Source organism: Capricornis sumatraensis, chromosome 12 (genome assembly GCF_032405125.1).
Source record: "Capricornis sumatraensis isolate serow.1 chromosome 12, serow.2, whole genome shotgun sequence".
Classification (NCBI taxonomy): domain Eukaryota; kingdom Metazoa; phylum Chordata; class Mammalia; order Artiodactyla; family Bovidae; genus Capricornis; species Capricornis sumatraensis.
The window spans coordinates 30,978,625-30,996,167 of NC_091080.1; the positions used below are offsets into that span (position 1 = coordinate 30,978,625).

Consider the following 17,543-nt stretch of genomic DNA (forward strand, 5'->3'; position numbering starts at 1 on the left):
TAGTAAGCTGTATCTGTTGAGTGACTAAAGAAAGCTGCTGTAACTCTTGCACCCGGCATAGGCTCTCAGTAAACAAGTACTTACTGAAGACTTGAATCTGTTAACAAAGATGATTTCCCTGAGAGTATTATCATACATTTTCCTAAGTGACCGAACGTGATCTTTGAGAAGAATGACCCTCTAATTATTTTGCCTGTGACCGTCTATGAAAGGGAGTAAAGAAGGGGGGTTACTTTGCTATCAACATGTGGTGTGTGGACCGGCAGCATCAAGGTCACCTGAGAACTTACTAGAAATACAAATACTGGGCTCCACCTGAGACCTACTGAATGAGAATCTGCATTTTGAAAGATCCGGAGGTGATTTGAATGCCTTTTATATTTTGAGGTTGCCTTTTGGCATTTTCTCCAACATGCGGGAAATGATTTTTCCAATAGTCATGTGCAGGTGAGAGAGTTGAACAATAAAGAAGGCTGAGCGCCAAAGAACTGATGCTTTCTAATTGTGGTGCTGGAGAAGACTCTTGAGAGTCCCTTGGACGGCAAGGAGATCAAACCAGTCCATCCTAAAAGAAATCAACCCTGAATATTCACTGGAAGGACTGATGCTGAAGCTGAAGAATACTTGGGCCATCTGATGCGAAGAGCCAACTCACTGGAAAAGACCCTGATGCTGGGAAAGATTGAGGGCAGGAGAAGAAGGGGCTGACAGTGGATGAGATGGTTAAATAGCATCACTGACTCAGTGGTCACTGACTGAGTTTGAACAACCTCCAGGAGATAGTGAAGGACAGGAGAGCCTGGCGTGTTGCAGTCCATGGGGTCACAAAGAGTTGGACACAACTTAGTGACTGAACAACCAACATGCTGATCTGTTTACATATGTTTATATGAACACGTGTGAAGGCTCATGCCTGTACAGTGTTGATTTGTAAATACATAGATATAAATACACATTCTAGTTGATCACATATTTACTGTGCACTGACTATATACAGGCCATCAAGCTGGATGCCAGAAGGTGCAGGTGAGCAGCAGGTGAATGGTCAGGATAATTTCCGTACTCTTTCATTGTTGGACTGTTCCATCTATCGTGGAGGGTGAAAAGAACAGAAGGCTGTGTTCTTCACAGTTGATTGGAAACTGGCTTTTATATTAGGGATCATATGCATTCAGGTAACATAGGAACTGGTCTCTGAGCAAGATCTTTTGTTTACCTTAAGAGAGGCAGAATCTTATTGCATAAGGAAATAGGTTACATTTTCATGTCATTTAGAATGTATTCAGTTATTGAATTTCCACTTTTTTCTTTTTTGGCAGTCCTTTCTATTGGAAGGTGTTTTGTTAAGAGGTTACTCAATATTGTCCTTAAATAAGGGGTATGTGGTATTAGTTGCAAAGGGGCTTCCCTGGTGGCTCAGATGGTAAAGCGTCTGTCTGCCATGCGGGACACCTGGGTTTGATCCCTGAGTTGGGAAGATCCCCTAGAGAAGGAAATGGCAACCCGTTCCTGTACTCTTGCCTGGAAAATCCCATGGATGGAGGAGCCTGGTAGGCTATAGTCCATGGGGTCGCAAAGAGTCAGACACGACTGAGCGACTTGACTTCACTCACTAAGTGGAAAACTATAGTTTACTAGAGGCTATAGTATGGACACCACAAGGCAAATATGACCATCTGGTGTGTTTATAGTCATACAAAAAAAAGTAGTATTCCAAATCCAGGAGAAAACAGAGATAATTTATATTTTGTATGTGCAATATATGATTTGTTTGCTTACTTTGTCCATTAAAATACCTTTTAAAAAAGTTGAACTCATAGAAACAGAGAGTAGAAAAGTGGTTGCTAGGGGCAAAGAGGTGGCAAACGTAAGCTCAGTTACAGGATGTGTGGAGTCTGGGGATCTAGTGTATGACATGGTGGCCTACAGTTGATAACATGTATTGTACGATTGAAATTTGCTGAGAGAGTACAACTTAAATGTCCTTACCAAAAAAAAAAGAAATATGTGAGGTGAATTAAAAATGTGTTAATTTGATGACAGGAATCCTTTCACAACATATATCAACTCATCACTTTGTAAGCTTCAAATACCTTATAATTTTATTTGAAAATTATACCTTAATAAAGTTGGGAAAAAATAAAGTCACAGAACCTGACATATCAAACACTGAGAAGAAAAAAAAAAGCCCTTTTAATACGGTGTTTGTCGCATTCTGAGTAGGCTAGTAACGTTTTATAGCATTGAGAAGCATTTGGAGTTGATTGCAGGGAAGGGAGCAGAAGACATTAGATGAGCAAGAGTGAATACTGAGGGCCAAGTTTGAGGGCAAGGAGTGAGCCTGAAAGGTAGAAATGTGATACGACTGCATGAACTTCAGAGAGTGGCAGGTGAGAGAAAGATGAGGAGCAGACGCATCGCAATCAAAAAGCCAACCACTGCTTTGGAGGCATCCTCATACCCTGTCTTTTCTGAGGCGCTCCTGCTTCCCTGGGCTTCTTTGGAGGCTCAGTGGTAAAGTGTCCACCTGCCAGTGCAGGAGACTCAGGTTCAATCCCTGGTTCGGGAAGATCCCCCGGAGAAGGGAATGACAACTCACTCGTTTTCTTGCCTGGACAATCCCATGAACAGAGGAGCCTGGTAGGCTACAGTCAATAGGGTCGCAAAGATCATGACTTGCTTCCTCTCCAGGAGGGATCTAGGAGAAACTAGATTTGCCTGGTTAAGGCTGTTTGCCCCTGAGCCAGTCCAGTTTTCCTAGGGATTTAAAGTTTGGAGTAGGAAATGCTAGTCTCCACCTAGGCTGGTCCCTTGAGCTGGGAACACAGAAATCCAACAGCTTTGTGGCATTTGTATGCATGAAGAAAGTGTGAATCACTTGGCTCCAGAGGGAGAGAAGCCTGAACAAGTGATGCCTCAAGGTTTTCTTCATGCTCTGAACTCCCAAGCTTGACTCTGATTCTGCCCTTGAGTTCAAAAGGTACCCTCTCTCTTACTGCCATATGCCTCTTTGCACTTAAGTCCATGCAGTGGGTTCCTGCTGCTTGCCGCTGCAAGTATCTGACTCCGCCTCACCCTAAGTGTACACCTCCCAGTTCCTGTCTTTTCACTTTCTCCTGTATCTCTGTGATCTTTAAAGAGGAAAGACTGAGCCGTGCAGTCTAGTAGGTCCCTATTGGTGCCCCTGAGGTATTGAGCTGAAAGCAGTATGGGAAAAGTGAGGGCAAGTAAAGATGAAAAGCAGAAAAAATTATCTTGCTTAATTTCTTTGGACAGTGCGTTCAACAATTTTTAAATGTTTCTTCCATACCAAACACTGTGCAGTGTGCTAAGAATAAGGTGTGTATTTATTTTTATTTTGTTTTGGCCATGCTCTGTGGCATGTGGGATCTTAGTTCCCCGACCAGGGTTTGAACCCGTGTCTCCTACATTGAGAGCATGGAGTCTTAACCACTGGACCACCAGAGAAGCCCCAGGATAGAGTGTTTAATATGGCAGATGATTCCTGTCTTCATGGTATGGTACAGTCGGTTGGGGGAACCAGATGTAAAATGAGTACCACAGTGCCTGGTGAGTTTTAACAGAAGTAGGTGTAATGGGCACATGGTCACAAGAGGTCCCTGAGAAAGTTCCATTTTATATTTTCAGAATTTATCTATTTTTATTTGTGGCTATGTTGGGTCTTTGTTGCAATGCACAGGCTCTTCGTTGAGGCTCACAGGCTTTCTTAGTTGCAGTGAGTGGGGTTTATTTTCCTGTTGCAGCGCACAGGCTTCTCATTGCGATGGCTTCTCTTGTTACGGAGTCCAGGCTCTAGGTGCGTGGACTTCAGTGTTTGTGGGGTGAGGGCTCAGTAGCTGCAGTTCTCGGGCTCTTGACGGTGGGCTCAGTACTTGCGGTGCATGGGCTTAGTTGCTCCATGACGTGTGGGATCTTCCCGGACCAGGAATCGAGTCCTGTGTCCCGTGCATTGGCGGGCAGATTCTTAACCTCTGGACCATCAGGGAAGTCTGGAAGGTCTATTTTAAACCCTGGTATCTATAGAGAATTTGGGGTGACTGATGACTTGTTTTTTAGTTTCCTCTAAGCTGATGTTTATGGATGAGTGAGAAATAAGAGTATGTCCTTATCAAATATTCTTTCAAAAATTGTGTCTTCCTGACATTATCTCACATGGTAGCTGGAAAGTAGCCTACTATGACAAGATCAAGTTATAGCCTTCCCAGCTGGGACCTGCCTGACCTTGAATACCAGGGAGGAACCTTCCTGAGGATACAGAGTTAAGGTTTTAGTTATAGCTGTAAATGTGATTATTTGTTCCAGGCTTCTAGTAGATACCATTTCAACCACTATATTTGCATCTTACTACAGAGGGGAAAAGGCAGAGGAACCAGAGATCAAATTGCCAACATCTGCTGGATCATGGAAAAAGCAAGAGAGTTCCAGAAAAACATCTATTTCTGCTTTATTGACTATGCCAAAGCCTTTGACTGTGTGGATCACAATAAACTGTGGAAAATTCTGAAAGAGATGGGAATACCAGACCACCTGGCCTGCCTCTTGAGAAACCCATATGCAGGTCAGGAAGCAACAGTTAGAACTGGACATGGAACAACAGACTGGATCCAAATAGGAAAAGGAGTACGTCAAGGCTATATATTGTCACTCTGCTTATTTAACTTCTATGCAGAGTACATCATGAGAAACGCTGGGCTGGAAGAAGCACAAGCTGGAATCAAGATTGCCGGGAGAAATATCGATAACCTCAGATATGCAGATGACACCACCCTTATGGCAGAAAATGAAGAAGAACTAAAAAGCCTCTTGATGTAAGTGAAAGAGGAGAGTGAAAAGTTAGCTTAAAGCTCAACATTCAGAAAACTAAGATCATGGCATCTGGCTCCATCACTTCATGGCAAATAAATGGGGAAATAGTGGAAACAGTGTCAGACTTTATTTTGGGGGGCTTCAAAATCACTGCAGATGGTGACTGCAGCCATGAAATTAAAAGACACTTACTCCTTGGAAGAAAAGTTATGACCAACTAAACAGCATATTAAAAAGCAGAGACATTACTTTGCCAAGAAAGGTCTGTCTAGTCAAGGTTATGGTTTTTCCAGTGGTCATGTATGGATGTGAGAGTTGGACTGTGAAGAAAGCTGAGTGTCGAAGAATTGATGCTTTTGAACTGTGGTGTTGGAGAAGACTCTTGAGAGTCCCTTGGACTGCAAGGAGATCCAACCAGTCCATTGTAAAGGAGATCAGTCCTGGGTGTTCTTTGGAAGGACTGATGCTAAAGCTGAAACTCCAATACTTTGGCCACCTCATGCGAAGAGTTGACTCATTGGAAAAGACTCTGATGCCGGGAGGGATTGAGGGCAGGAGGAGAAGGGGACAACAGGATGAGATGGCTGGATGGCATCACTGACTCAATGGACATGAGTTTGGGTAAACTCCCGGAGTTGGTGATGGACAAGGAGGCCTGGCGTGCTGCGATTCATGGGGTTGCAAAGAGTCGGACACGACTGAGTGACTGAACTGAATAGAGGGGAAAAAAACAAACAAGCAAGCATGAAAATCACAGGCATTCCTATTTTCATGGTTGAGTTATTTCAGATTTCCTTTACCAACTAGCTTTGCTATTCATGGGGTCAGACTAAAGAGTAGAGGAGAGTGTGGGCAGGAGCCGGGGTGGCAGGTGTTTGAGATTTTTCTTACTCTGCAGAGTTGGGTATCATGTCTGGACCTTTCTTGCCGACACTTCCCCCATGGAGAAGAGGTAAAGCCACTTGGCTGCCAAAGGTACAGTGAATAGGAGTTTAAGAAGGCCAGAGTCTCAGGCCTGAGTTGAGGATTGGGCAATTGGAAAACCTCTGTGGATTCTGTCACTGCCGGGACAGACAGATGGAACTTACTTTGGCTCCTGAGTGTTTATGCATTTGTCCCCGAAGCAGAGCAGAAGATGGCTCTTCAAAGGCGACTACAAATAAAAGGCACACCCAATAAATAAAATGACCATTTTGTAGGATCTTCAGCTCTCTGCCTTGAAAATCCCATCTGGTGGGATGGCATTTGCCCAGGCTGAGGCTGTGGTTGGGCCCCTTCAGTTTTCCTACCAGTGTGGCCACTTGACCATTTGCTCAGCTAACTTTTTGAAGTATAAGAACTCTACTCAGTGAAGTAAGTCAGACAGAGAAAGATAAAGACCATGTGACTTTCCTCTTGTGGAATATGAAGCACCAACAAATAAAATAAATGAACAAACCAAATAAAAATAAATACATAGATATAGTTAGAACAGATTAGTGGTTACCAGAGGTAAGGCAAAACACATAAAGGGGATCAAATGTGTGGTGACAGGTGGAAACTAGATTTTTGGTGGTGAACACGCTGTAGCAAGTGTAGAAACGTTGGGGTGGCCGGAAAGTTTGTTTAGGTTTTTCCATAACATCTTACACCACACTATGTAATGTTATGAAATGTATGTAATGTTATAAACCAATGTTAGCTCAATAAAAATAAATCTAAGATTTTTAAAACTTTAAAATTTAAGTAAACAATCAAATAATAGTTAAACAATAAAGTGCAGGAACTCTAGTCCTCACTAAAAACCTTCATTTTGAACTGCCTGCTTTTCCAGTTTTATTTATTTTTTCATCAGCCTGGTTGAGCGAAAGGCTGTTTATTATTTGTGATGTGTAGTATAAAGGATATATATGCAGTCGACTATTCATCCGTATTCTGAGAGTTTCTGCTTCGTGTTATCCTTCTGCAGAAATGCCTGCATTCACTGGGCTCTCAGCTCATACTGCTGTGTGTATACATGAAATGTTTTATCTGCCTCTTTAAACAAAATTTTGTTGGAGTCTAGTTGATTATTTTGTGTCAGTTTCGAGTATACACTCAAGCGAATCTGTTACACAAATGCAGATGTCCAGTCTGTTTTAGATTCCTTTCCCACATAGGCCATTAGAGAGTACAGAGCAGAGTCCCCTGTGCTATGCGGTAGGCCCTTATTAGCCATCTGTTTTACATATAGTGGGGTGTATATGTCAATCCCAGTCTCCCAATTTATCCCTCCCCACTACTCCCTCCACCCCCCGGTAACCGTATGTGTGTTTTCTACATCTGTGTTTCTATTCTGTTTTGTAGACAAGTTCACTTGCACCCCTTTTTGTTTTACATATAAGTGATATCATAGGATGCTTGTCTTTCTGTTACTTTACTCAGTGTGACAGTCTCTAGGTCCATCCAGGTTGCTGCAAATGGCATTATTTCTCTTTTATGGCTGAGTGATACTCCGCTGTATATATGCTCCACACCTTCTTTATCCATTCCTTGGTTGACGGACACTTAGGTTGCGTCCATGTCCTGGCTATTGTAAGTCTTGCCGCCATGAACATTCATCTGCCATCATGCTCAGCACCCCTTTGAAGAACCACTAACGAAAATGACTTTTCAGATAGGAGAGCTAGAAACCCTTGGCTTTCTCTAAGGCAGAACTTCTCATCATGTGTTACAGCGTCCCGGGATGATCCAAATGGATTCCGGGCCCCGCAAACTGATCTGTTTAGTTGGGCAGGAGCAATCCAGTCATCGGGGCCCCAGCAGTCTGTCCCATTCCCTCCAGGCTGTTTTGCTCACGTCTAAGCTTCTGTGTGATTTGTGAGGTGAAAAAGGTTAGGAGGAGCAACTCTGTGGACCTGGTACATAGTCCTTATAGGTTAGGTGGAACATGGGCTCTGTTGTATTCCCCACAGACCTTTCTTTTGATTTTCTTTCTCAGATTTGATATGTTTTCCTCAGTCAAGACTTTTTGCTTACTTCTAGCCTTTGCTGTTGTTGTTGTTGTTTTTTGTATCTGCTTTTAAAGCCATTTTCAATTCTTTCTGAAATGAGGTAGGGAATGCATGGAGTAAGTTATCTTAGTTAAGACAAATGAGAGATGCAGTTTGAACATACTGTTTGCATTAAATTCTGATAAAGATGCATTGTTTCATATTGGAGTGTTCATCATTGCTCATAGGATAGCACTTGTGCCTGGGTGGGAAACTGGACTTTGATTTTCATGTTTGCTGCCAATTTGCTGACTGACTTTGGGCAAGTCCTATCATTTTCTCTGCTCTGAACCTAACAGATAAGCTGTCCGTTTTCTATTTCTTAGATTTGCATAAATATTTTGGTTATATGTCAAGTAAATATTTGTAAATTATTTTCAAGTTGTTGGTGTTTAGCAATATACACTCTCTTCGCTCATCTTAACCCAGAGGAATTTAGGAAAGATTGGCTGATTTGTGAGGTTGTTGCTGGATTGGTGTCCCATCTGTTGGAATTGTAGTCTTAGAGCAGCTTGAAATTGAGGATTTAGAAAATTGAAATGATTAATGTGCTCATATTGATATATTTGGGATGGAAATGAGTTAGTCTGCGATGTTCCCATTGTGAGGTCCAAGGCTTGGGACAGTGGAGGGGGTTTGTGCGCTGTCCCGCCCTTTCTGCTGGGTTTATTGGAGTTTTGGGGGAAATTCACGTGGGAAGATGAATGACGGAAAGTTATTTAAAATAATGAATTTGGTATTTCTATTTTTATAAGGTAGTGCTTTCTTGGGTGAGTTTTAAACAGTATGTTTAATTCAGTTGAGGAAGTTTGTTGGCTGTGGGGGATGTGTATATAATTCAGAAATGCTCATCCTATTGTTTAGTTCATATCATATTTCACATAACTTCTTGGTTCCTCATTGTGACATATACTGCTCCTTTGTTGGTCTCTTTTTGGTATAGGTTGTATTATAGAACCATGTGTAGAAAATGACTTGTTTTTATTCGTGACATTTTCCAAAATAACACTGTAATCTGATCTTTTGATTTTCTGTTTACTCAGAAAAAAAAGTACCCAAGGAAGTTTGATATTTTACAGAATTGAAGGAGAACAAATTATCCGAGCTAAAGATAACAGATATTAATTAATCTGAACGATGATAACATTTATTTAGCATACTCTGATTTTCATCTGACAGTAATTTAAAGCTTCCTATAGTCAGATCCCTTTACTGTCACTTAAAACGTGTCTGGGAGAAAAAGGGACCACTGCCCATTCACCGTCATTTTACTGATGTTACTTAGACTAAATTAAAACAAAACCAAGGGTTAATTTTAATTGAGTTCATAAAATATTTGATTCAAAAGAAAACTTCATTTTCATGCTAGGCAATTGAGGTCCTAAATATAAGTGTTCTTAGTAAGGTAAAACATGGGCCAAATACTATAAAAAAAAGTATATGTTTATATGCTATAAATATTATTTTGTGACACACAGCTGAATGGAGTAGTGTCCGGGAATTAATTAAATCTTTGCTTTATGGTGGTGGGGTTCTCTTTGTATGCCTCTCTAGTCAAGGCCCTCTTATTATAGAATCCTGACATTTTGTTTGTTTTTTACTTTATTTTTAATTGAAGAATAATTGCTTTACAGTATTGTTTTGGTTTCTGCCAAAGGATCCTGACATTTAACTTCACCAGGATGCCTTTAAATACCTGAAGTTTTATTCAGAGTACTGTTGCTTATTTAAAGTTGCCACATCCATTCAGCACATCCCATGAAGATTAGTGTCTCCTGCCAAATAGTGCCTTTAGCATAGTAAAGCTGTCAGAGTGATTGAAATCCACAGTTCAACCTTCATTGGAACTTGTGTTTATTTGAGTAAAGTTCAAATGATCAACAAAGGACAGGAAATAAATTAGTCATAAAATGAAAGAATTATAGGTTTAAATGCTAGAAATGGGTAAACTTTCCCCCAAATAGAAGTATTTTGAGAATGCCTCCTCTCAACTTATATTTTTTTAGAAAGCAAGAGCAATATTTCTTCTTAGATCATCCATGGGATAAGTTAGAAATTCAATTAGCCAGTTTCTCTCTAATCCATTTAACTATTGGTCCCTTGAAGTTGACGTTGGTTTCTTGTGTTCCCTTTGCTTAGGGCCGATGCGTGGTCGGCTGTTCAGTCATGTCCAACTCTTTGTGACATCCATGGGACTGTAGCCCACCAGGCTATCAGTCAGTATTTTACCTATGGAAAATCTCTGTTCATGGGATTTTCCAGGGAAGAATGCTGGAGTGGATTGCCGTTGCCTTCTCCAGGGGATCTTCCTACCCAGGGATCGAACCAGCATCTTTTGCATCTCCCACATTGGGAGGCGGATTCTTTACCGCTAGCACCATACCGGCTCATGTCCTGAGCTTTTCCCCCTTCAAATTAAATGGGCATTAATATAATCACCCAGACTAGGGGTTCTCTTTTCATTCTCCCTAAACTTTAAGCTGAACCCCTGCCTTAAACTACCAGATTTCATTTTTAAAAAACATTCAGTATTGCAAAAGTGTTTAAAGATAAGATTTTGACAGTCCACCAAGTCCTGACACTAATATGAGAGAGTATTATTTCCCATTACCCACAGACCTCTACAAATTTCTTTCCTATCATATTTGTACTTTTCATGGTCTTGCTTCCTAAAATTTTGCCAAATATCCTTCTTTTGAGTGTCGTCAGTCTGAGACTAAGCAGGGAGATGGCCAGTCTTGATCAGACAACTTGGAAAATGAGACTTCTCTTGTTTCTTCATTAAAAAAAAAAAAAGTAATTGTATTTACTTATTTGTTTTTGGCTGTGCTGGGTCTCCACTGCTGCTCCGGCTTTTCTCCAGTTCTGGGGAGTGGGGGCTGCTCTCTGGCTGTGGTACTTGGACCCCTCGTTGCAGTGGGCTTCTCTTGTTGCACAGCACAGGCTCTGGGTCGCTCCAGCTTCAGTAGTCGTGGCGTACAGGCTCACTAGTTGCAGCTCCTGGGCTCTGGGGCACAGGCGCCATAGTTGTGGCACACGGGCTTAGTTAACATCGGCATGTGGGACCCTCCTGGGTCAGGGATTGAACCTGCGTCTTTTGCGCTAGCAGGTGGATTCTTTACCACTGGTGGTGGAAGCGCCTTCCCTTATTTCTAGATAAAATGTATTTCAGCCAGCTGCTTTGCTTGACTATTGGAGAATGCATGTTTAAGGTGGGCGATAGAACAGTCTCTCAACCAAGTTCATCTCTGACCTGAACTTTCAGCCATCAGAAAGACCCAATTATTTCTTCATTGACTGGTGAATTATTAGTTATTACGGCTGAATTCTTCTTTGTGAGATATCATGTTTTTGCAACCTGGCTACAAACATTGGGTCTAAATCATATTTTGTTTGTTTCTTCCCTTATGCTTCCTTCTGTGGGATTCCCTCGACCATGTGGTCATAATTATGACTTTACTGTGTCTTAGTATGCTTACTCAGACAGTTTTGCCCTTTGGTATTTTTTTGCATGGATGAATAGGGGCTTACTGCATATGGACCATAGCATTAGTCTTTCAGAGGTTGCTTTTTCAATTAATTTCTGGTGAGTTGAAGTTAGAAGGATCTCTGAGTCAATTTATCTACTCCTTCAACCCCGAAATGGAAAGACACTATAACATCAAATGTGGGCATCGATATTTCTTTTTGTTTTTTAAGTAAGGTGGTTTTTATTGTTTTTTTAAAATTTTGGTTGCTCTGGGTCTTTGTTGCCTCTTCTGGGCTTCTCTTGTTGTGGGGAATGGGCTTAGTTGCCCTTTGGCGTGTAGGATCCTAGTTTTTCAATCAAGAATGGACCCTACATTGGAAGTCAGATTCTGAATCACTGGACCACCAGGAAAGTCCCAATATTTCTTTCAATCCACTTCTTTCCTCCTTGGCCCTGCATCGCCTATGGGTAACCAACCCAGGGCCTGTTCCTATGGGAATGTTATAGTGAGGAAGTGGTTTGAAAAGCATCATAAGACTTACCTACTGAAAGTCTTCACACACACACACACACACACACACACACACAAGATTTTTTGTAGGGTTTTTTTTTCTGGTGTTTTGCCATAATGCCTCTTTGAAAGAATGTTTACACTTTGGGGGGCACCTGGGAGGTAATATCTCAGTCTCTGTCAATCCCCTGTCTAAGGCCACATGAGTTCTATCATATGGGTTCTGCAACAACAGAACTTCTGTTAAAGCTTCTTTTACTTATTTAAGACAGGTTTTTTTCCTTTTGCGTTCTGAAGGCATTTCTTACTATCCGTATAAAGTGATGTGAACCAAGGAGGTGACGTTGGGGACAAGTTTTATATTGTGGCTCCTATATATAGTTGGTGTCATAATCTATCAATTCCTTGATGACAGCTATAATATCTTATATATCATTGCATCAAATGTCTTGAACATAGCAAGCATTCTAAATTTTTGTTGAAGTATGACAAAAAATTTAGTAAATGGGGGTAAAATAAGGAGTAACAAAATAGCAGTGTTGATTTAAGGGTAGCTTGTGCAGTATTGAGAAAAAAAAAGTCTTTTAAACCACATTTGGAGATCAGTGGGTTTTCTAATTATTACATAACCAGATAGGAAGTTTTGAATAAATCACATAGGAAATACTTTTATATGGTCAGGGAGGCGGCTGAGTAATGAGATTTTTCTTTATTATGTGTAGCCACTTGGACTGCAGTCCAATTTTGCTTCATACACGCATAGTTACATCATAATAAATTGTTAGATATGTAAAAATTTTAACAAGAATAGCAAAATAATAAGCAAAGACCATGTTATAGAAATACTTACGTCACTCAAATGGAACTGTGTTGAGTTTTTCCATGTGTATTTTTATGTATGTGTCCTTTATGTAGTACTGTAATCAGTATAATTTTTTCTTTTGCTTTTTTCAGCTAACATGATAGTTTTCCATGGAATCATTAAATTTTAATCCTGCACACATGTTATGGGATTATGAGACCTGGCATCTTAGCATGTGTGTAGGGATTTCGGTAACAGAGTTTATGGGCCAAAGATGAGTAAAACTGGCTTTCTTAGGGCAGTACATTAAATATTGTTTGATTGCTTTTTTCCCAGCAGTGTTCTTTTGGGAATCTGGTTTAAATGTGTGGCTAAACAAAAAGAAGATATTCTGCTATATTGGTGAAAGTTTGGTGGGGGGGGTATATATTTCTATTTATTAAATATATCATGTTTCAAAATTAGAAAAAAGTAAGTAGTTTTTGCAGTTCAGAGCATTTTGTTGTTGTTGGTCCTGGCCCTTGTATAGAGAATCAAAAAGATGTTACCAAGTGTTTATGAAGTGGTTCTGTTAGTAGGACTTGAAGTGTTTTTGTTTTTTTAATAGTTTAAAGGTATTTGAAAATAGGACTGTGTGTTTGAAATCTGCCTTTGAACCTCCTTCAGCTTTTTTTTTACCCTGTGTGACCTTGGTTAAGACATCTAATCATAACTTAAAAATATGAATAAAAATATTTGATGTTGATTATGATTTTGATGATGGGTAATTCAAGACCTGTAGGGCTACTGCGAAAAATTATGTTGAGGACTTCTGTGGCAGCCCAGTGGTTAAGACTCTTAGCCTCCAGTGGAGGGGAAGCGGGTTTGGTCCCTGATTCGAGGACTAAGATCCCATATGCCATGTGGTATAGCCAAAATAAATAAAGAAAAGAAAAGAAAAATGAGTATAAGTTACGTTGAGCTTTGTAGAACACCATTTCGATATGAAGTAAAGTTGTCAAAAGGCCCCCATTCTTGCCAGTAAGCATAGAGAAAGAGGCTAGGAACTGGAAACTGACCTGGCAATTTGGGGTTTCCAAGCCTGCTCCCTTCACTCAAGCGTGGTGGTAGCGAGGGGTCAGTCCCACCCGGCAGAGAGGGCCTGTCCAGGTCTGGGTGAACTGACCCATCCGACTTCTTTTCTCTGGAGCCTGGCACTGTGTTGAGCTGCTTGGAGGCTTGAGACAAAGCCTGCGAGCCTTTTCCGAATCGGCAGCCTCCTGCATCTGCTTTGAGTGCTGGCAGTAAAAGACTTCTGTTAGTCCACATGCCGCCAATCAGTTCTGAATTAAAAAAAAAATAGATTTCTGTTATTTTGTGTGCAGGGCAAGGAGGGGGCCCGAAATAAGGTCTTTCTTTTGTGTCCTTAGTTCAGCAAAAATGGATTATTTCCATTAAAGATGGGGTTTTCATGGAAGAGAGAGCTTGGTGACAGAAGGCTTACCCAGCACAATGTTGTTAATCTACTCGAGCAAATTTAGACTGGTATTGAGAGAACAGGCAAGACCACGCCGCCTGGAACCTGTCCAGTTTGTGTCTTACTTGTTACAGTCATTAGAAGGATAACTGAAAAACTCGGGGTTGGTTGTCAAATTGCTGTTTTTATTTTCTGTGAGCGGGAGTTCCATGAACTGTTTGCCAGGAAATAGTGGGGGGAGAAAAGTAGCCGCACACTTTGAGCTAGTCAGTCACTCCTGAATCCACGAGCATCATCGTTTTGTTAATTTCATCAACATGTTCATTTCTTTCAGCTCCATGTTCATGCATGTCTTTTAACCCGGAAACAAGAAGACTGTCCATAGGTCTAGACAATGGTACAATCTCAGTAAGTACCCATAAATAAGATTTCCAGTTGAAATACTTCCCCCTCCTGTGGAGTATGTATATGTGTATTGTGATGAAAATTATTTATTAGTGTTTTTTTTTTTCAAATTAGCAAATTAATTTTCTTGCCAAGTTAAGTGGAAATTGCACTGCAGCAAATACTGGTAAGTCGCAGGGAGAGGTGTCATCAATGTCAAATGCCAATGAGATTCGGCTTGATATACATGTCCGCCTTCATGGTGGTTAGAGTAGGGGCATTACAAGGCCATGGGGTGAACTACCTGGTTCTGGGGGTTGACAAGAGCAAGCTGTGATACTGGCGGCTTTGATGAGATGGTTAAGCATGGCGCCACATGTGGCTCCACGTAAGTGACGGGACACGAGGAAAACCCTCTCCTAGACCTGGGTGTCTGATCTCAACTTTGATACTTGATGTTGACCTCCTTCTTCCTCCTGCTCCTTGGGGTCTTCTTTACCGCCCTTGAACATGTGAATAGAATTCTATCCATTTGTACAAATTTGTTAAGAAAGCACAGGACCTAGATTTAGTCTGTTGAGTAGATCCAGATAAACATTAGACCCATTGGTTAGAGATCTTGAGGGAACTGAAGTGATCAGAGATTGGAATTTTAGGTTTTACGACTTAATCATCGTTTTACATATTTATTTTCAACTAGTATATTAACTAGTAAGATGGCCAATCTGGTAAATTCTCCAGTATTGTCTTTACTCGTGGGCAAGAGAGGCCCTGCTCTGGGACCTGGGAATTAGAGGACCCCTCTCTGGCACGCCTCCGCACAGGATGAAGGATCTGAGGGGCCAGAGGTTGTGTGCAGCCTCAGCCCTCACTCCACTCACGCCCATGCTCTGGGTACTTAACTCTGGAAACTTCCTGCCCCCAAAGAGCTTAGGGCCTGCTTCTAGGGCCTCCATGGGCCTTTTCCCTGGATCTGTCCTGAGGAGGATAAAACTGTGTGCCTTTAGCCTGAAGGGTGGTTCAGGGGCAGTGGTTTGAGGTGGGTAGGATGCCCGCATGGGTGGGCAAGGCCCCTCAAGGTGTCGGAACTGGGAGTGGAAAAGGGCGTGGGTTGGCCCTCTCCTGTCGCCACACTGTGACAGGGAACTTCAAAGGGGCTAAAAATTCTGACTTTATACCTGTGCCTCCAAGTGGCTGAAGGTATGTTTGTCTAGATTGGAGGAAGAGGCCATATCTAATAATTTAAATTGACTTAAAACTTTTAACAAATTTAGATACATGGAACGTGGGTCTTCCTTTCTGGTCTTGACCCAGCCCCGCTTCGGGGTCTGAAGAGGCGAGCTTGACATTTGCTATTTGATCTTTAGTGAAAACATTTGTTGGGTGGTTGTTATGTAAATTTCAACAATATTTTAATGATATTGTTACATATAACAATCAGTCCTGTGCCAAATATTTACAGAGGTCCTGTAAGATCTAATGCATTTGGGAGGTCTGTAAACCCTGTTCCTTAGGTTGGAATTGAAGGTCATGATACAGACTGTTGTCTTTTTTTAAGGAGAGCCATTTTTAACAAGTGTGGTGTGTGCAGTATAAATTTACTTTTAAAAGGCAAGGAGAGATAATTGGATTGTTCAGTGAACTGAAGTTTCATCACAAGAGAAAATCTGAAAAGATGAGCTGAGATCCATGTATCGCCAGCAATTCATGCAATAGTCTGTGTGACACTCACTCTCTGTGAAATGCCTTCTCTGTGTGTATAGCGTAGAAGAGATTCCCTGCATTTTGGGAAATCAGTCTTGGGGATTGGTGGGTGCTGATAAATTTGGCTTTGAAGGCAAGACAGGTGAGCAGAGTAAGTTCTGGAGAGTTCTGGCTATTTACTGTATCATTATTCCTTTATAAATGAAATTGCCAGAAAACTGGATCATAGTGAGGAACTGCACTAAAATGGTTCTCTAGGTGTGTCAGCCTGGTGTCAAGATACCAAATCTCATCTTACTCAGTCTTCTAAAAAAGATTAAGACTCCGGCTTGAATGAAATAATTTCCTTAAAATTCTCTCTTGTATATTGCTGAAGAAGATGAACTGTATACCCTGCCTGTTTTCATGTGAAGAATTGTAAAGAGTTCTGTATTAGGGAACAATATAGCGAGAGAACAGGGTGTCTAACATTCAGAATTCTCATTGATCACTACAATACAAGGTTCTTTACTAAAAATGCTTACAGAATCTCACCTATTGAATAGTTTACTTGCTGGACATGAGAAATTCTTTTCAGAGACCATAAATTCTCTGTATCCTAAATATACCAAATATTTTTTAGAAGAAATACTAGTGGTTCACTTAACTTTAAAACGCAGAAAGTAAATTGTTATTTTACTTTATTTTGCTGCATATAAGCGATTGAGGAGGCAGTTAACCTTGTGCAACTGAGCAGTGTATTAAAAATGAAGTAGAGGGCTTCCCTGGTGGCTCAGTGGTAAAGAATCTGCCTGCTAATATAGGAGGAGACACAGGTTTGATCCCTGATCCGGGAAAATCCCACATGCTGCGGGGCAGCTAAGCCTCCGAGCCACAACTATTGAGCCCGCGCTCTAGAGCCAGGGGGCCACAGCCACTGAAGCCCCCTGCCCTAGAGCCTGCGCTCCGCAGCAAGAGAGGCCGCCATGGTGAGGAGCCCGCATGGCGCGTCTGGAGAGTAGCTCCCACTCGCCGCAGCCAGAGAAAAGCCTGAGCAACAGCACGGACGGAGCACAGCCAAAACTAAACATAATCTTTAAAAAAAACGAAATAGGGACGTTCCTGGTGGTCCAGTGGCTAAGACTCTGAGCTCCCAGTGCAGGGGGCCCAGGTTCGATCCCTGGTCGGGGAGCTAGATCCCACATGCTACAGCTAAGACCCAGAGCAGCCAAATAAATAAATAAAATTTAAAAAAAATGAAATAGAGGTAACAAGAAGAGAGACCATTCTTTCAAAAGTCTGGCCACAGAAGGAGAGGGTAAGAGAGAAGGTGAGTGCCAGAGCAAGATGTGTAGCAGACGAGCGCCTAGAGGGCCCAGAACAACGCAGAGAATTCAGGT

At 41.5% G+C, this 17,543-nt stretch overlaps 1 protein-coding gene across 1 annotated transcript in view; it reads left to right on the top strand.

Annotated features, from left to right (window-relative positions):
• Window positions 1-17,543, top strand: part of WDFY2 (WD repeat and FYVE domain containing 2) — a 174,531-nt gene that overhangs the window by 73,416 nt on the left and 83,572 nt on the right. Inside the window, exon 3 of the mRNA XM_068984542.1 lies at window positions 14,411-14,484. Coding sequence (XP_068840643.1) covers window positions 14,411-14,484 — 74 coding nt within the window. The remainder of the gene's footprint in view (window positions 1-14,410; window positions 14,485-17,543) is intronic.